General features: G+C 37.9%; 1 protein-coding gene across 1 annotated transcript; it reads right to left on the minus strand.

Moving 5' to 3' along the window:
- Positions 1-6049: 6049 nt before the first annotated feature.
- Positions 6050-8551, minus strand: LOC132096975 (G-protein coupled receptor 12-like). Its single transcript, XM_059502656.1, has 2 exons — positions 8469-8551; positions 6050-7663 (listed from the first exon to the last, which is right to left on the minus strand). The coding sequence occupies exon 2, from the start codon at positions 7659-7661 to the stop codon at positions 6663-6665; it is 999 nt and encodes a 332-aa protein (XP_059358639.1). The 5' UTR covers positions 7662-7663; positions 8469-8551; the 3' UTR covers positions 6050-6662.
- Positions 8552-18357: the final 9806 nt, after the last annotated feature.

Consider the following 18357-nt stretch of genomic DNA (forward strand, 5'->3'; position numbering starts at 1 on the left):
AGACTTTTTCCATCTCTCACGTGGGACCCGTCAAGGGTGTTCTTTGTCCCCACTGCTCTTCACGATATTTCTGGAACCACTGGCTCTAGCTATTCGCGCTAATACAGATATCAGAGGTGTTCACGCAGGGGGTACGGAACACAAGTTGTTTCTGTATGCTGACGACATCTTAGCAGTGTTAACTGATCCCATGCAATCTTTACCGGCGTTGCTCTCATGTGTTGAGTCATTTTCAAGGTTGTCAGGTTATAAAATAAATTGGTACAAATCGGAAGGCATGCCGCTTTCAGCATCATGCCATTCTAGGTATATTACTACATTCAATTTCAAGTGTTTACCTTCAGGTATGAAGTACTTAGGAATATTATTAAACCCAAACTTAGAAGACATTATGCTTTCAAATATGGAACCTCTCCTCCTAAAAATAAAAACAAATCTGGATAAATGGGGAAAATTGAATCTTACATTATGGGGTAAAATTAATGTGATTAAAATGGTGGTGGCCCCGCAGTTCAATTATGTTTCCATGATGTTACCTGTAAGAATTCCTTCACATATATTTAGTCAATTTGAGAAGATAATTAAAGATTTTCTGTGGAACAAGAAGAAGCCAAGAGTTAATATAAAAAAAATGTGGGCCCCTAGAGACATTGGGGGAATGGCTCTTCCAAATGTGAAACTGTATAATTTAGCATTTGAGATGTCAAGGCTGGTCAAACACTGGACAGGGTTGGACTCTGAACTGAGCTGGATCAAGATTGAACAGGAACTAGTGAGCCCTTTTACGCCCATGGACATTCTCTCACAGGGATCAGCTAATAATGGAAAGGACTTTCATCATAACCCGGTACTCATGTATTCTAAAGCTGTATGGGTAGAGGTACACAAGATTTGTGGAGCATCTCATTTTAGACAACCCTATGCCTCGTTATGGAACAACTCTGCTGCACAGATTGGGAAAAAACTGTATGTTGGAATGAATGGCTAATCAAAGGCATACACAGGATAAGCGATCTTTATTCAGAGGGAGTGTTTATGACCTTTGTTGAAATAACCCAAAAATATGGTCTGACTAGGGAAAATAATTTTTGGAAATATTTACAAATAAGGGATTGTATTACCAAAGGGAACTTTACTCAAAGCACAAATGCAGTGGTGGAGTTTTTAAAACTGTCTGGTACAGCACATAGAGCAGTTGTTTTCTACAAATTATTTAACAATTTAAAAAAAGAGATATGTGAAAATTTGAGGACCATCTGGCAGAGAGATCTGAGCTGTGTCATTAGTAAAGAAGATTGGTGCAAAGTTCTGTCACATTCCAATAAATATATTAGAGAGGCCAGGGGTAAATTTATTCAGTACAAATTAATACATAAATGGTACTTCACTCCTTCTAAACTTAACAGAATGGGAATTATGCCTAATAATATATGCTGGAAATGCAGCTCAGATCCAGGGACATTTCTGCATGCTATTTGGGAATGTGGGACAGTTTACCCCTTTTGGCAAAGAGTACTGGACAGTATAGGAAGGTGGATCGGCTTGACAATACCCATGTCACCAAGATTGTGCTTATTAGGGGATCAGTCTGTGTTACCAGGAGTTTTGAAATATGATTTTGTGGTTATAAAAGTGGGGGTGATTACAGCTGCTCGAGTGATTCTCAGTGTGTGGAAGGATCCATCTCCTCCAGAGTTTAACAGGTGGAAGGAAAATATGCTGAAAATTGTGTCATATGAAAAATTCTTGGCCAGGATTAATGATGATTTGGAGGGTTTTGACAAATCTTGGGGACGGGTTTTTGACTGAGATTGATGGATTTTTTATTGTTTAGTGCACTTCTCTTTTGCTAAGTCTGTGGTGTTACATGTATAGGCACTTTATAATTTGATTTTATTGTACCTTCTTATTTTTGCATGTGTGTATGTCTGTAGTGATTATTGATAACAGGCCCGAAATGTAAATGTGAATTAAGCATGTGTTTGGAAGCTGTTTTGTTTTATTTGTCTTTTTTTTTTAGTTTTTTTTGCTATGGGTGTTTTGGTTTTATTTAATTAAAAAATGTTAAAAATAAATAGACTTCAGTTATATAAAAAAAAAAAAATATCGCTCACCCCTAATTTGTTATTAAATTGATGTAATCATTTATTGATAATAATTGTTTAAATTAATATAATAATTAATACTTTTGACTAATCCATTTTCTTAACAATGGTTTAAAGGCTGGAATGTAAAGTCTAAAGTTTTATACAACTTTTTTGTGAAAACTGTAAATTATGCTTTTTACATAATTTTACAATTTAATATGGTAGCCTTAGCCTACTATATTGCCCTAGCCCGCTCATATGGTATTAATTTTATGTGCAAGTCTTAAAAAAGGTATTATTATATCATATTTAGCACTGTAATTGAGTACATAGGCATCACTTAAATCTAAAAAATAGAAAAATAATTTTATATTCTAAAATCTTAGTGTTTTTGAGGAGCTCCCTTATTAATCGATTATGGTTTTATAGCAGTGAGGATAACAACTAAATAGTTTACTGCTGAAACTATTTTATGCAGCAAGCGCTTCGATCACCCCTTTAAAAAGGCGGGAATTTCCCATCACCTCACAGCATGCGCTCAGCATTCAGATCCCACACTCACCGTGATCCTGACAGCGCACGTTATGTAAAATAGAAAGGCTCTATAATTCATACGCAAGCCTTTTAAAGCTGGGTCGCCTTCATATGATGACCTGTACCAGTTTAAGTCTGTCCTGTTCTGCTTACCCCCCTCTCTCTCTCTCTCTCTCTCTCTCTCTCTCTCTCCCTTTCTCACACACACACAAAATAAAGATACCAAACACCCATAGACTGTGATAGAGTTTGCTTAATTTTATTTGACAAAGTATTCTCATAGTGTTTTTTGTTTTTTTGTTTGTTTAGTTTTTTGTTGTTTCACTCACTCTCTTTTTGTCTCAGGTATGTGATCTTTACATTAATAAAAAATTAATAATTTTTAAGAAGGATTACATTCCACACTTACATTGCAACGTGTAGCATGTTCCTTTTATAAAGTGCATCGTACTTGTCAGATTTCAGGTCACAATACAAAGAGAAACAAACAAAGCAAGAAAATGATCAACAACGATTACATCACAGTATCAGAGCACCCAATCCACATCTCTGACCGCCACATCATTGTGCTGACCGTTTACCCACACAAAAACATTCCTTTAGCTCTATAGATGATTACAAAAGAGATTGTAGATCATACTGAGACGCCATCAGTAGCGCAACAGAGATTTAGATTTTAAAGAATGGACAACATTTGGTTGCAGTGGTTACATAACCCCAGAGGCTCTTCTAAAGGCTTACTGTGTCTCTCCCCTCCCTTATTTTAGAAAGGCGCCTTCTCGCTCTAATGTAGCTTTTGATGGGAAACACAGAGCTCTGCTTAATGGCCCAGAAAACGGATTTCAAGTACCCTAGATAAATGTAACATTTCATGCTCTTCAAGGTTATTTTTAGCAGGGCCAGATTTAGTGATAACAGAGCTTCCATGCATTTAGGTGCCGTCATTCAGACGACCTCTCTCCATTTATGTACACCAGCACTGACATCCCGACAGAAGACTAAGGTACGCTGGTCTCACGCTAGATTTGTCTTTTTTCTCTATTTTCTTACTTGCAAAAAGTAGCCTCCATCACCTATACTGTAGCTCCAGAGGAATGCAGTCTGCTTGTATTTGATCAAATACTGACTAAAGATGTGTGAAATTTTAGATGGCTGCCTGCCTGGCACACTTCCATTCTGTGATGATATCTGTTGAGTTAGTAATTAGATAGGTCACTTTTGAGCATGAGGCTGGGGGTGGACCATCTGACTGTAGTCTGGCACACAAAAGGGCTGTCCCAGTCCGACAGAACGCTAAAGAGAGGACAGCATTTTTCTGCCGGTAGCCGTAGTGGGCTCTAATGTCCAAAAGAAAGGGTGGAATGCAGCCATTTCCCTGGCATAGAAAGTGCACACCACCTGGTTCTCTTGGCTTATTTTTGAGTTTTAACTTTTAGACCCATCTGTTAAATCTAACCACTAGTAAACCGACTATGTCCTGTCTGTGTTCAGTAACCAAGCTCACTAGAAATCAACTATCTGGACACCAAGCTGTGTTTCAGCTGCTGCAAATTTGAAGGTGAACGGTACTTTCGACACACTCAGGTGGTTACAAATCCTAATCCTTGTTTTTACTGATCTGATAAACACATTAAATCAATAAGACACTTGTATGTGAAATTATGGCACTGTCCTCCTTGCCAACATTTTAGTTTCATTAGTTTTTTGTTTTGTTTTTTTCTTTCTGTTTTTGCTTTTTCCTAGGAAACCATCAATAATAATACAGGTACTGAACACACACATATATACACACGAACACCAAAACAACATCATAAAACTCATGCCCTGATGTGTATAAAAATATACATTTTCATACAGCATTGCATAAGAAAAATAACCGCTGCAACCCTGAACAAACTGAATTTATGGCATTCCCTTGAGTACATTGTAGTGAAGATACATTACGTAACGGTAAAGATTTGCTGAAAAACACTGATATTTGCTAAGTGTTGTGTATTACGTGGGTCGGGTTATTTATTTATTTACTTTTTTTTATAAGTGGGCACAGTGTTACAGGTCACTGAACCCCACTCCTGACATAAGTGAGTGGTATATAAACAAATGGTCACTCTCGCACACACAACCACAAACAATCAGGTGTATCACACAATTGTGCAAAAAAAGACTGGAGAATTGTTTCATAGTGTCCAGACTGTGAAATAACTCCACATAAAAGTCCATCAGGTTTCGTACAGGTCACTAAGAGTTTTGAGGTTAGTCAGAGGGCACCTGGATGGGCTCTCAAGGCCAACTTTGAATACTTGTACTACGATGTGAAAGCACATCCTAGAAAACAGTACAATTGGTTTTAAGTGTTAAAACACCCTGTTCTCAGTCTGTTTTTATCATATTAAAGTCACAAAGTAAAATTAGCTCTATTGATGGCCTCATTGTGATTGTAGCTCTATCAATGAACGTTGCACTTTCATTTATTATTGCAGAAGAGAAAAGGTAAGGCCAAAATTAAGATACTTTGCCCCAAATGAGGGGTCATCAAAGAACAGCTGTGACATTTCACACACCCTCAATAAACACAAGGCTTTTTTACGGTCATATTTCAAGCTCCACCAATATCTATGCATATAAAATATTTCTACAACTAATTCATTAGCATTTAGTGATGTTTCTTTTTGCGCCATTTTGAAAAGCATAGTGTTTCTCTGTGTCGTTTTTTGAGTTTGAGTTTATTATTTTTTTTTTTTTGGTTGTACAGCAAAATATAAATCCATTTCAACATTTTTTCAAGGTCTTTTTGGTTTAATCTTAACTTTAGTACTTTCTGTCCCATTTTGGCCTAGTTATCTGATCTTTTACTAAGCCTTCATGCAGATCTATTTACACACTAGCCTGCCCCTAACATTGATCCCTGATCCGATGGACTAATTGTACAGTCTAAACACTCAGTTATATCTAATAATTACCAAGATAATTTTTCTGTACAGACCCAGAGGCATATATCTTATTTAAGCGTTGATGTCTCAGTTGCCCTTTTGCAAAACTGTCTTGAAAGATGTTGCCTGGCGTTAAATTTAAAGCGTTGTGGCTGGCACCTCATTTCGCACTCAGACCTTTATTAACCCTGCATTTCGTACTAAAACCAAAATGTGTGCTCAATGGATTCCAGAAGAAAATGTGTGAAAATATGATTTGCTTTACAACTTTGTGGCAGAAGATATTTCACTGTCATTAGGGACGTTAGATAATAATAAACCAATTCAGCATGTCTAAACAAATTGGATTTTCCCAGGGATTTTTACATCTATGATATTGAATTTCACTGCAAATGACAACAAATAAATTAGGCTTAAATGAAAGAGGTAATTTTTTTCTTGCATTATAATTCAATTTTTTATTTATTTATTTATTTATTTATTTTTTAGTGATTTGATCAAATTGGCTGGAAAGCGACAGACGCTCATGGGACCGTGTTTTCTCTCTGTCATTCATACATTTTTAAGTGAACACAGATTTAAGTGTTTCAGGCGAGTTTGCAAGGGAATAGTACCTGCTGCTGTCCGTGGTGCTGAAAGAACTCCGTATAACATGAACATGTACATGAAAGCTGTCTTCACACAAATTTGGTCAGATTGGTAATAATTTTGTTTACAAAATATTATATATAATTTTAAATTGATATATCTTTCTATATATATATATATATTTAGATTAGATATATGTGACCTTGGGCCACAAAAACAGTCATAAGGGTATGCTCCAGGGTCACATATAGTATATAGATTTTTGTCACTGGGTCTGTACTAAACATCTCAGAATATCAAGATTATTCAGGTCATGTTCAGTTTGAACTGTCTTATGTCTGATACAACTTGAAATTTTGTGCATAGAGGTCTGCTATGCATTAAAGACATCTAATTATACATTGCAGGTTGACATCTTGGATTGCAACACCTACTGCACAACCAGCAATGTTTGACTGGGATCCCACCAAGGAAGTACATCATATCATTGACACTGACACAGTACAAACTAATTATGTGAAACCTATACATCGCTTGATGTCCTTGGCCGCAAGGAAAAGTTGGACGGCACGCATCCACAGCAGGCTAGCCACAGGGATTTCTGGATGTCCGGATTTCTGTAAGCGTATATGATTGGGTTTATGACCGAGTTGCATGTTGCCGGCAGCACTGTTGCATACGTGTAGATCATCGGGTAGCTGGAGTCTGCCACAATCGAATACATGGCGAAAGGCATCCAACATGCAGCAAAGGTGCAGAGGATGACAGAGAGCGTGGATACACCTTTTGTGGTGGAAATGGCCATGAATTGGTGCTGAACAGCAATTTGCTGCGCATGGCGGAAGGCAATCTTACAGATCTGTAGGTAAAGCTGCATCATGAGGGCAAACACCAGCAAGAACGTCACAGCGAGTACCACAGCGTTTTTCTTGGTGACTGGCCGGCAGATACTGCAGCTGGCCTCATCTCGGAGGCAGTTCCAGCCGAGCACTGGCAGTAGGCCCAGGATGATGCACACCAGCCAAATGAGAACCACCATGACATAGGTGAATGTCACCATGCGCTCCGTGTGGTAGGTCAGAGCGTTGTAGAGGGACAAGTAGCGATCCACTGTGATGGCCAGGATGTTGAGCACAGATGCAGAGAAGGCGGCGATCAGCAAGCCAACGGAGATCAGAGTTACAAACTCCATGTTCAGCATATAGATGAAGATGAAGTTGAGAATGAGCCCGAGTCCTGCGAGCAGGTCAGCAAACGCGAGGCTCCCTATCAGAATAAACATGGGGGCTCTCAAGGTGGGTGTGTAGAACAGGATGGCGATCACGATTGCATTCTCGCAGGAGATGAGCGTGCCCGTCACACACAGCGCAATGTCCCACGGGCTAACGGGAAGCGGCCTCAGCTCTGCTGTTCGCACCGGTGATGAGTTCCGCACATCCAGGAGATTCCACGTGCCCGCCGTGGAGAGGGAAGAGGTGTTTTGAAGTTGGTTGCTCATTGTTGCTGCAAGAGAGTGAATCATAGCTGATGGTGGGGTGGGGAGGAGGGTGGGTGAAAGAGAGAGAGGGGTGCGGTAGTGAAGATAAAAGAGAATGTGTATGTCAGTGGAAAGGCAGTGGGAATAGAGTATCTGTCAAAAGAAATATGCCTGAAGCCCCCAAACCTGATAAAACAGTATCTTATTTTTTGGCAGTCAAGAATTAAATTATTAGGTTAAGTAGGATATGTATTTACCAATTTTGTCATTAGCAAGAACTTTCAGATAGCTGGTAAAGTGTTGATTTGTGGTTAATCAGAAATTGAATAGTCGTGGAGCACTTAATAAGCACATTTTCAAGCAGCAAAACAATGTAGCAAATTGCATCCAGGCGAGCTGTAAATACACAATATTTTGTTTTAGTTTACTGCTGCATGTGCATTTCACCTCAAAAAGGCTATTAATTAAGCACCAGTCCTGACAAAAAGCACGCACTTCACTTTGCTTCTATTTTTAGTAATTGTCTAAAAATAAGACGCGCCACCTCAGTGCACGGGTCTCTTATGAAGGCATCGTTTATATGCCTCCAGAATCTACAATGATGCGCTTTTGCCTGACGCCATAGAAGCAGACACATTTTATCTCATTCATTCATAAATTTCCACCTCACAGACCTGGCTATATATAAACTGACCAAAAAAAGACTGCAAAGGACTCGGAGAGGTCACCCCTCCGGCAATTCGTTCAAATAGACTGGTGTCCGTTGAAAAACAATCATCTCAATTTAATGACACGTTTAACTAAGGCATTGTCTCACAAAAGAGAACACAAGTGCGCATCAGTAGACGGTACCTCAGTGCCATGAAGCTGCAATGCCTTTTCTCCCCCGAGCTCGCGCGCAGTCCGTGCCTGTCATACGAGAGGAGACGGAGAACAACATAAAAGAACTAAAATGCCATTTGTTTCACGTAGTTGAGTAAAAGCGTCATCTTTGGCGGGTCAAGTCCCGTGGAAAGACAAGGTGCTCGTCGGTTAGCATGGCTAATACTGTTGGTAGGACGATAGCGCTGCCTCGCTTGATATTCCCCACGTTGGACCTCAACGATGATTCTCCCCTCTGACGTCAAGAGTCCTCACAACAGTCATGATCGAGTCTGTGAGATGCTGTGGACGGAATGTTAATCATACAACACGAATTCAACTATAAGGTACAAGAGACGAGCACGTCTCACTCGTGTCGTGTCGTTCCCCACGCCGGACCCAGTGTCGCCGGCCGCTGCTTTGCGCAAAACAACACGATTCTTTGTGGGTAATCAAACAAAAAAACATGTTTTTTTGTTTGATCACCCACAACACCAAACTGTCCTGCTTACACAAAGCCAGAGCGCCACTGTCACTTGTTTTATTTATACTTTTCGCGTCTTTATTGTTACATCTCACGTGTCCCTTTTACGACATTTATGTGTCTTCTACGTGATATTACGCAAAACATGGACACCCGAAAATCCTATAAAAATATTTAAAATCGTGATAATTATCTAGTATATCCAATTGGAAATCTAATGTAATATTTATTTAGTTTTTAGACAGATTGTAAGTAATGAAAGGTGTGTGTTTCATTCAAGAGCTGGATGAGTGGTCGGTGGCGCGTGCGTCTCCCACTATGAGGACTCTGTCAAATACTTCCAATAGAAGATGTCTTAGGCTAATTATTGTTGGAAAGTCACATTTCCTTCAGTTGTGCATCTGCTAGCAAATACTGGCAGACGATCATGAGAGTTTTGTAGCAGTATACAGCATACAGATTTTACCTGCTGTGACACTTGGGACTGCTCTGATATCTCACAAAAAGCCTCTGCACAATTTGCAAAACAAAAAAACTGGACAAGGAACTGTATAGGTTAAAACGAGCAATGCTCTGAAATTGGGTTTTGTTTGTGTACTGAAAATATATATAGAGACACAGAGAGAAGGGAGGGCAGTGAACTGTTTAAAGGAATGCTGCTTTTTTTTCATTGCATTCTCCCTGACGGACAATCTTATGAATAAGTATCCGTGATCAGAATTACAATAAGTCTCAACATTGCTTGAGCATTGGCCCTGCAATGGCTATTCATTGATGGGAGCTCCCACCAATCATCTTCACTCTCACTCCCCCATTCATCTTCTGTGCACAGCATTGTGGGTAAGCTATTACATCATCACACTCTCATCCCTTTCTCAAAAGTTTGCATGCACTGTTACAGCAATAATCTACAACACAATCCTACATTATCACATTTGAGCGTCTGCATATACTTGAAAAACATGTTTAAAAGTCTTTGATGCACAATGTCATTTGGAAATGCAGTTACACACAACAAATGAAGTGAAATGTTGTTAGCTGAATAAACACAGAACTATTTATTCAAATCCGCTCATTTAAATTAATTTATTACCCCACAGCTTTGTTCTTGTATGTTTCTTAGCTCTGTTTATCTTAGTGTTATGCAGCTATAGACCATCTAAGTGAACTAGTGCATGTCAGCCTGGTGCTTAAGTTGTCCTGAGATACTGTATTGATGATTAAATGAATGCATTGCAATTCCTCCATTCAGCTGAGAAGTCTATTACTGAGCACACGTCGACCGCGCAAAAACCTGCTGACGCTTCCCAAACGCTGGAACTCGCTCATCAGCAGATGCTGTAGCATTGTGTGAGCAAGCCTGTGTACTTCTGTTCACTGTCTGTTTGACAGCAGCAGCTTAAACACTCTCATATGAAGTTTTTATTTACTGTGGTTTTCTCAGTCACCGTCTTCTCCAATTTAAAATGGTTTTCATTCTCCAGCAAGAGAAGCTCTTTAATGCAGCACTCTGTTTCGTTCCGGCTTCTTTCTGCTGCCTTTTTTAATGACACTGCTGTGTGCCTTTTGAGTGAGTGGAGCAAACTACACCACCACAAAGTAAAAATAAAAATAAATAAATAAATAAAAGAGAGAGAGAGAGAGAGAGAGAGAGAGAGAGAGAGAGAGAGAGAGAGAAATGGTATAATTGTTGAAGTTTACACATTTTGAAGGCAATTGTGCAGTACTCATGGTCTAGGTTTTAATACTCAAAATCAATGTGTGAATCATTGAGAATCATTTTAACATAGTCAGAGTCTCCTGTGCCAGCTGGATGTGTGTAAAGAGCTATAATAAGTGCAGCCTATTATGACCTTTAGTAGTCTCTTACAAATCTCTGTTAGTGATTTCTAGATTCAGTCTGTTTGGTGGTTTGCGGTTTGTGGTTTGCGGTTTTTGTTTTACTGTTACACTGGGCTAAGCAATGGCACTGTCATTTTCACAAGATAATCTAATCTCAATTCAGTAATCAACATTATAGTTTGTAGTCTGTGATGCAAAACTATTGATGGCTGATTAGAAAGTTCAGTTATATAAGAATGACTCTGAAATGTCATAATTTAGCTTAGTTGATACAAAATGCTGCAATTTAAAGGTTTGTAATGGTGTATTGATTGAATAATAGCAGTTAATTGAAGTGCATATTGATTTATGGATGGGTTATGGAGTAATCCTGGGTAAATTTTGTCTAAAACATTACATACAAGAAAGGTGGAAAGAAAGCTGGAGAACTGCTTCCACTCAGGCTTTTCGGCAGCCGTCATCTTCAGAAGGTGACAGTCTGCTAGATAGAGGCTCTATCTTTTTTTCCTCCTAATTTGCCCTTTTTAGTGTCCCTTTACCTTCATCTCTGTGTGTCAAACTATAATCGTTTCCTGTTTCAGAGAAAAGTGAAAGTGCGGCAGACAGACGAAGAGCAAAGATGAGAATTTAATTTAATTTCACACTATGAGAAAACCCTTTAACCTCAAGGATGATTTACATGCTTGACCTCAAACCTCAGACCTAAAAAGTTTTTAAAGTTGTGATAAAAGTAACAATGGGTCTTTTTTCTATATTGTGACGTACATCTGAGTGGAACAGATTATCGATGAAGCAAAAGTGTGAAAAGTGGATGGGGACTTGGTTCTAAGAGTTGATTGGATTTTGAGATGTGGAGACAGATGAACGCAAGCCTGCAGGATGGGGTTTAGCTGGACTAAATGATTGGAGAATACCTGCATATGTCAAGAGGTCTGTCATTTTACCAGAAGGTTATGACATTTTGAAGTCAACAGATACGACCATTATGAGGTTCAAGTAAAAAAAAAAAAAAGTAAAATGAAACATGAATGCATGATTTGTTTACCAAAAGATCTATAATATATATTATAATTATGTCAATTTTCATTTCATGCAATTTTAAACACTATAATTTTGTGTGTGTGTGTGTGATGTCTATTAATATCTGCCTAAATCTGGAGCTGGTGATACCAAGGGCCTAACTGGATCAGTTTTTCCATCTAATAATGGCAGTATTATACCTGTAGGCACAGATTGCAGTTTATCACTCCACTTTCTTTTTCCAGCCAGTCTTTCTTGCTTTTGTCAAGATCCCTTCTTCACTCGATGGGGGATTAGTCTGCAGCAGTTAACTCGTGCACAGTGGGGTTCTGGCTGGCTTGCGTGAGCAGCAGGTGCCTATGTGTGAAGAGGAATCCCAAGAGTGTCAGAGACAAGTGTTAGCATCCACTCAGGGAAGACTTTTCCATAGCTTTCTCCCACAGTCTCTCTGACTGATGAGAACATGTCATTTCATATTAGCCCTAAGAGGGAGACAGCAGGGGTTCGGGCGTTTGTGTATTTATGGATTGTTGTGATGTTGAGAGAGGAAGGCAGGCGCTGTGTGAAAATACGAGGTCAGATGAGGCAAAGGCCAGCCAGAAAGAAAGGATAGTAGGGAGTAGATTAAGTGATTTATAATTCTTCTTTATTTATTTAAACATATATATATATATATATATATACATGTCATGTTTCAAATGTTACAATGAAATGGAAAGGTTTTACCTTTCAGAATTTACAGTAAAATATTTTGAAGTGGTTTACTTAGTGAAGCTGAAAGGGATTTTTCTTTCTTTGTTTTCATTTTAATATTTAATATATTTTTTAATATTTTTAATACTTTTAATATTTTAATTATTTATTAATACCCCAATAATTTTTAAATTATTAAGTACTTCAAAAGGTAGGTATATTAACATTATTTCAGTTAAAGAAATCATGGTATTGAACTGTAAATTTACATTAAAACTGTAAAACCTAAAATATTGCAAATGTATTTTTTATTGTAAATTTCCGGCAATAAAAGCTGTTTGCTTTGAGTAAAAAATTTCAGCAACATTGCTATTTTTACCGAAATATTTAATTAAAAAATAAAATAATTATTTTAAAACAGAAACTTTGCTTTATTGACAGGATTGTCTACATATTTTGGATTTGATTTTGGTAGAATTATTTCTTTTATCCCACCTTTTGCTTTGCTTTGCTCTAAACAGAAAATTTTAGGAACTTTCTGCTGTTTAATTTTGTTGGTGCCCCATTTGGAAGTCTATTTGTTTTTCTGTTAATAACTTCCATCAGAGTGCTCTGGTATTAATTCTCTAAAACAGCTCCAGCTACCACTTGATATTTTGCTTTGGAATTAGCACCCTTAGCCTCATCCTTATCCTACAGTTACTGAAGAAATGGCAAAGCTGATCTCTAGTCAATGCAAAAGGGCAATGGCTGTTGTTCACTATGTTGAGGAGTCTGCTGGGATTGTTCTAAATGATTCACTGATCTTTAGATAATATTTCTCAACTGTTAAACCAATTAGCAGTTTCTGTCTGCACACTTCCCCTGTGCATTGCTGTTAAAATTATAATCCCTTTCCAGTTGTGCTCTTTTGCATGATTAGTAATCAGATCCTTTGAGACCGAAATCCCCAAATTTTAAATATTTATTAACACCCACCTTGTGAAGACTATACAAAAAAGGTCAAAAACAGTAGAGGTGCATATATTACTGGGAATCTGCAAGGTGCAAACATGTCTGCATCAATAATTGTAGGTTACATGTATACTCATATGTAAATCAAAGATACACTCATACAGTCCAGCATAAACCTAAACAAACCTGCTTCATTCACTGAAGCTCAAAGAGAGGCTCCCAAATGTCTAATGCCCAAAAATCTGTCTATCTGTCTGCCGGTTGTTCGTCGGTCGAAATGTGAAATATCGTTCTTTCTTTTTGTCGGTCCATCCATCCATCTGTTCCTCAGCCCACTGAGGCAAACCTCATCTCAATGGACGCGTTCTCATGGCAACCGTTAAACTGTGGAACGATTCTTTTGTGAGAACCATCAGATGATTGCACAATCTGTATAAGCAACAAACATGACAAAGCTACTGCTTTTTTTAGTTTTTTGGCCATTACCTTTAATGAAAACATTATAAATGTAAGAGGGAAAGATGTTGTGAACATATAAGTGAACATATGTAATCTCTCTGCATCTGAATCATTAAAGGGGTCATATGATGTTGCTTAAATTATTTTGTGTATTTGGTGTAATTAAATGTGTTTATGTGTTTTAAGGTTCGAAAAACACATTGTTTTCCCCACAATGTACAGTATCGTTGCTCCTTTATGCCATGCCTTTCTGAAAGGCATCGATTTTTACAAAGCTCATCGGCCTGAGAAGCTAGGTGTACACTGATTGGCCAGCTATCCAGTGCATTGTGATTGGCCGAATACTTCAAGCGTGTGACGGAATTGTTACACCCCTTAACATACTGTGATGCTGTCTCCCAGCACGTTGAGACATGATGTAGACATGTAGGGGCATGTTTAAACAAGGCGTTTTTGGAGGCCATGGATGAGTCTTGACTTTTATAAAGAATACCTCTTTGGGTTTGAGATTTTAGTCTTTGCAACTTTAGGGATCTCATCTATGCACAAACAGCTTGTAACACTCCAAAGAGAAAGGAAAGCTTGAAATTGCATCATTTGACCCCTTTAAGCCCCGTACGTTGTTGGCTGTTTTTCCTCTGCAGGGATTTAAACAAAGGATGACAAAGGAAGGGTTACAAAAGCTTCCGGGGGATCACACATGTCTTTCCCCGTAAGCTCCAGGTTCTGAGGCTTTCTGAAACATCGAACCTGATGCCATCTCTCTGATCTCAGTTCTTGACTTTTCACTGGACGAGTGCATACAACCCTACTTAAACTAAAGTTAGCTTTTAGATGTGGAGCAAAACAAATTAAATAATCTGGATGTGGTGTTTTAATGCTTCTGATATAATTATTCAGTGACCTTGATTATTTAATTGGGACCCGTGGCATCAGTTTTAATATACACCGCTGGGTGGCAGCAGAAAGCTACATCCAAAATAATGACTCTGTCGGTAGTTCGTGGGCCAGGGGTGTCCCTTATTACTTGTAAATAACTTTATACATATTTTAAGAAATAGACCGTGTGACTTAAAATTGAAGCATTTGTAGGTTTGTTATTTGGAAATGATGAGTTGATCAGAAATTAAATGATTTTTGATAATTGCCTTTAAGAATAGAACTGAAATAAAAATTGCACACATTGCAGTTTCACTGTCATAAGCATTGACCCATTTTATTCCTGTTTCCTCTTAAGTCTACATTTGATAGAACTGATTATGGAAGGAGGGAATGGCTCTTTTTATTTTTTATATGCTTTAAATACATTGTATTGACATGACCATTTAATTTCTGATTGAATATCTTTGTAAACAAAAAAGCAACAGACATCTAATCACCTTTTCTGGATTCATACAAGTATTAGCTATCCAGATGATCAGTGGAATGTTTTTTTGATATTGGTGCATATAGTAAATTATGTTCTTCTTTTTCGTTTTAAGTTTGAGTTTTAACAAAAAATTATGTCCATGGTTTCGATATAGTGGCTGCAACATGTGAATGTAAATGGACTCAGGCCAGCCATCAGATGCAACTCAGATGTGTATTAAACTAAAAGCATGAAGCAATTTGTTGCAATTTCATATCATTCTAATGACAGAAAGTCAGCATCCACAGTGGGTATAGAAAAGAATCACTCAGTGCAACCTATAACATCCAAGTGAAAGATAACTTAATCAGGTGTAGCTAATCACCTTCTCAATGGCACACAAAGCCATTTGACTTTCAACTGCGATCATTTTGATTGAGAAAAGAGCGTTCTTGGACCATTTCAGTCTTTGGTAGTGCAACTAAAGCAAACAATCAACTATGAGTAACCAGGCACTGTCAAAAAATCTCAGGGATAAAGTTGTGGAAAGATACAAGTCAGGAGATGGATGCAAAACATTTTTCAAGGGCTTTATTACAATGCCTATAAGGAGTGAAGTCTGTTATTAAGTGGAAGGTATTTGGTACAACACAAGTTGTATACAAAAAAAAAATGCAAGAAAAAAGCCACTCCTCAAGAAAGGCCACATGCAGTCACGACTGAGCTTTGCCAAAATACTGTATACGTTGAAGATTCTGAGGCAGATTAGACTGAAATTGAATTATTTGGCCTCAAAAAAGTTGTCAAAAGGAAGAAGGTTTACCTTCCAACATGACAATGAAAGTGAAAGTGACGTGACATTCAGCCAAGTATGGTGACCCATACTCAGAATTTGTGCTCTGCATTTAACTCATCCGAAGTGCACACACACAGAGCAGTGAACACACACACACACTGTGAACACACACCCGGAGCAGTGGGCAGCCATTTATGCTGCGGCGCCGGGGGAGCAGTTGGGGGTTTAGTGCCTTGCTCAAGGGCACCTAAGTCGTGGTATTGAGGGTGGAGAGAGCACTGTACATACACTCCCCCCACCTACAATTCCTGCCAGCCCGAGACTCGAACTCACAACCTTTCAATTGCCAGTCCGACTCTCTAACCATAAGGGCACGACTTCCCGTAAGAACGTGATTTAAACACACAACCTTCTGATCTTCAGTCAGACGCACTACCGTTGCACCACGAGGTCTTAATAACCCAAAGCACACCACAAAACTGAGCACACCGTGGTTAAAAGAGAAAAAAAGAAGACTGCAGTCCACAAACAGACACCATCAAATTAAACTGCACTTCTGCAAAGAAGAATCTGCAAATATTGCGAAGTGTGACAGAAGTGTCCCAATAGACCTGTGGTCCGCGGCTCCCTAGTGGGTCGCGATGGTATTGCAGGTGGGCCGCCAATTACTATTCAAGATACACAACATACACAATTATATAGAGCATATATAACCAGCAGTGAAATGTGAGTCAGGTCCGCTCCATGGAAAGTGCAATTATTAAAGAATACAACACAGATTAAAATATACATAAATATGGCTATGAAAGAATGAAATAAAACTAAACAATAAAAATATAAGAACTAAATATAAAAAAAGATGTATACCGTAGAATTAAATATAGTAATAATGTGCATGAAAGTACACTGTAGTCTTAAATATTAAGATACCCAGGAATGTAAAAGAGGCAATGTGCATATGTGCATTATACTGTAGTCCTAAATATTAAGATACCCAGGGATGTACAAGAGGCAATGTGCATATGTGCATTATACTGTAGTCTTAAATATTAAGACACACATAACTTAATAACATCATTTCATATATGTAATTAAATAAGAAAAAAATATGAAATTGTTTAAATATTAAACTGTAACTATGCTTCCACTATTCGAGCTCGCTGATTGGTTTAAGAATAAACCGCCAATTTATATTAAATATTTTTGCTGCATATGCTACGGAACAACAGCAGTTGTGCCAAGTGTGGCAAGTAGGGCTCGCTGAAGCCCAAGTTATTTTCTGTTAATTACCAGGTCATTAAATAAAGACAGTTAACAATCTAGGTTCTGAGTACTAAGTTATTAACCCAACAATAGCGGGGTTAAAAAAAAAATGTATTAATTTTTTTTTGCAGTGGGCCGCGCAAACATATGTGTTTGATTGTGTGGGCCGCGAGTTGAAAAAGGTTGGGAACCACTGCAATAGACTAAAGGCTGTAATTAAAGCAAAAGGTGGTTCGACAAAATACTGGTACAGAATGGTGATCCTTTTTCCTACTCAGTGATATACGTATATATATATATATATATATAACAATCACATTTTGTTACTTTGCAGCCTGAAATGAAGTCTTTATTTATTCAGTGCAGCTTAGGACATCCAAGTGGAAAATATAACCATAACATGTATATTTTTTTTATTTTTTATATATATATATATATATATATATATATATATATATATATATATATATATATATATATACACAAAAGGTAATAGAAGTTGATTTAGTCATAAATTGCACTGAATAAATAAAGACTTCATTTCAGGCTGCAAAGCAACAAAATGCGATTGTTTTAAAGTAGGGTGGGAGATTCTTTTCTATACTTACTGTATAAAATCATTCAAGAGAAGTGAGGGGAGACAGTTTAGAGAGAGTTCACTGGCCTCCTGATTGTAATCAAATATCACAAAAGTAACGACTAAAACTGGTCTCAGAACAGCATGTATCAGATATATTCCGTAGCCATTTGTATCATTCGTTCATGTTGAAAGTACACAACGGATTAATTTTTTTTTTTTGGTGGCATAAACTGGAAATGGTCAGGGTATTTCTGGTTCCCAGCATGCAGTCTAGAGAGGGCACTAGATCTGTAGAATGTATATACTGGTACAGTATATACAGTCCTGTGCAAAAGTCTTAGGCCAATAGTATTTTCACTAACAAAAATTGGTTTTAAGTCAGTTATTTCTATCTTGCTGTATTGTGTCAGTAGTAAAAATCTTTTTACATTTCCAATCATT

Source organism: Carassius carassius, chromosome 2, assembly GCF_963082965.1.
Source record: "Carassius carassius chromosome 2, fCarCar2.1, whole genome shotgun sequence".
NCBI lineage: Eukaryota > Metazoa > Chordata > Actinopteri > Cypriniformes > Cyprinidae > Carassius > Carassius carassius.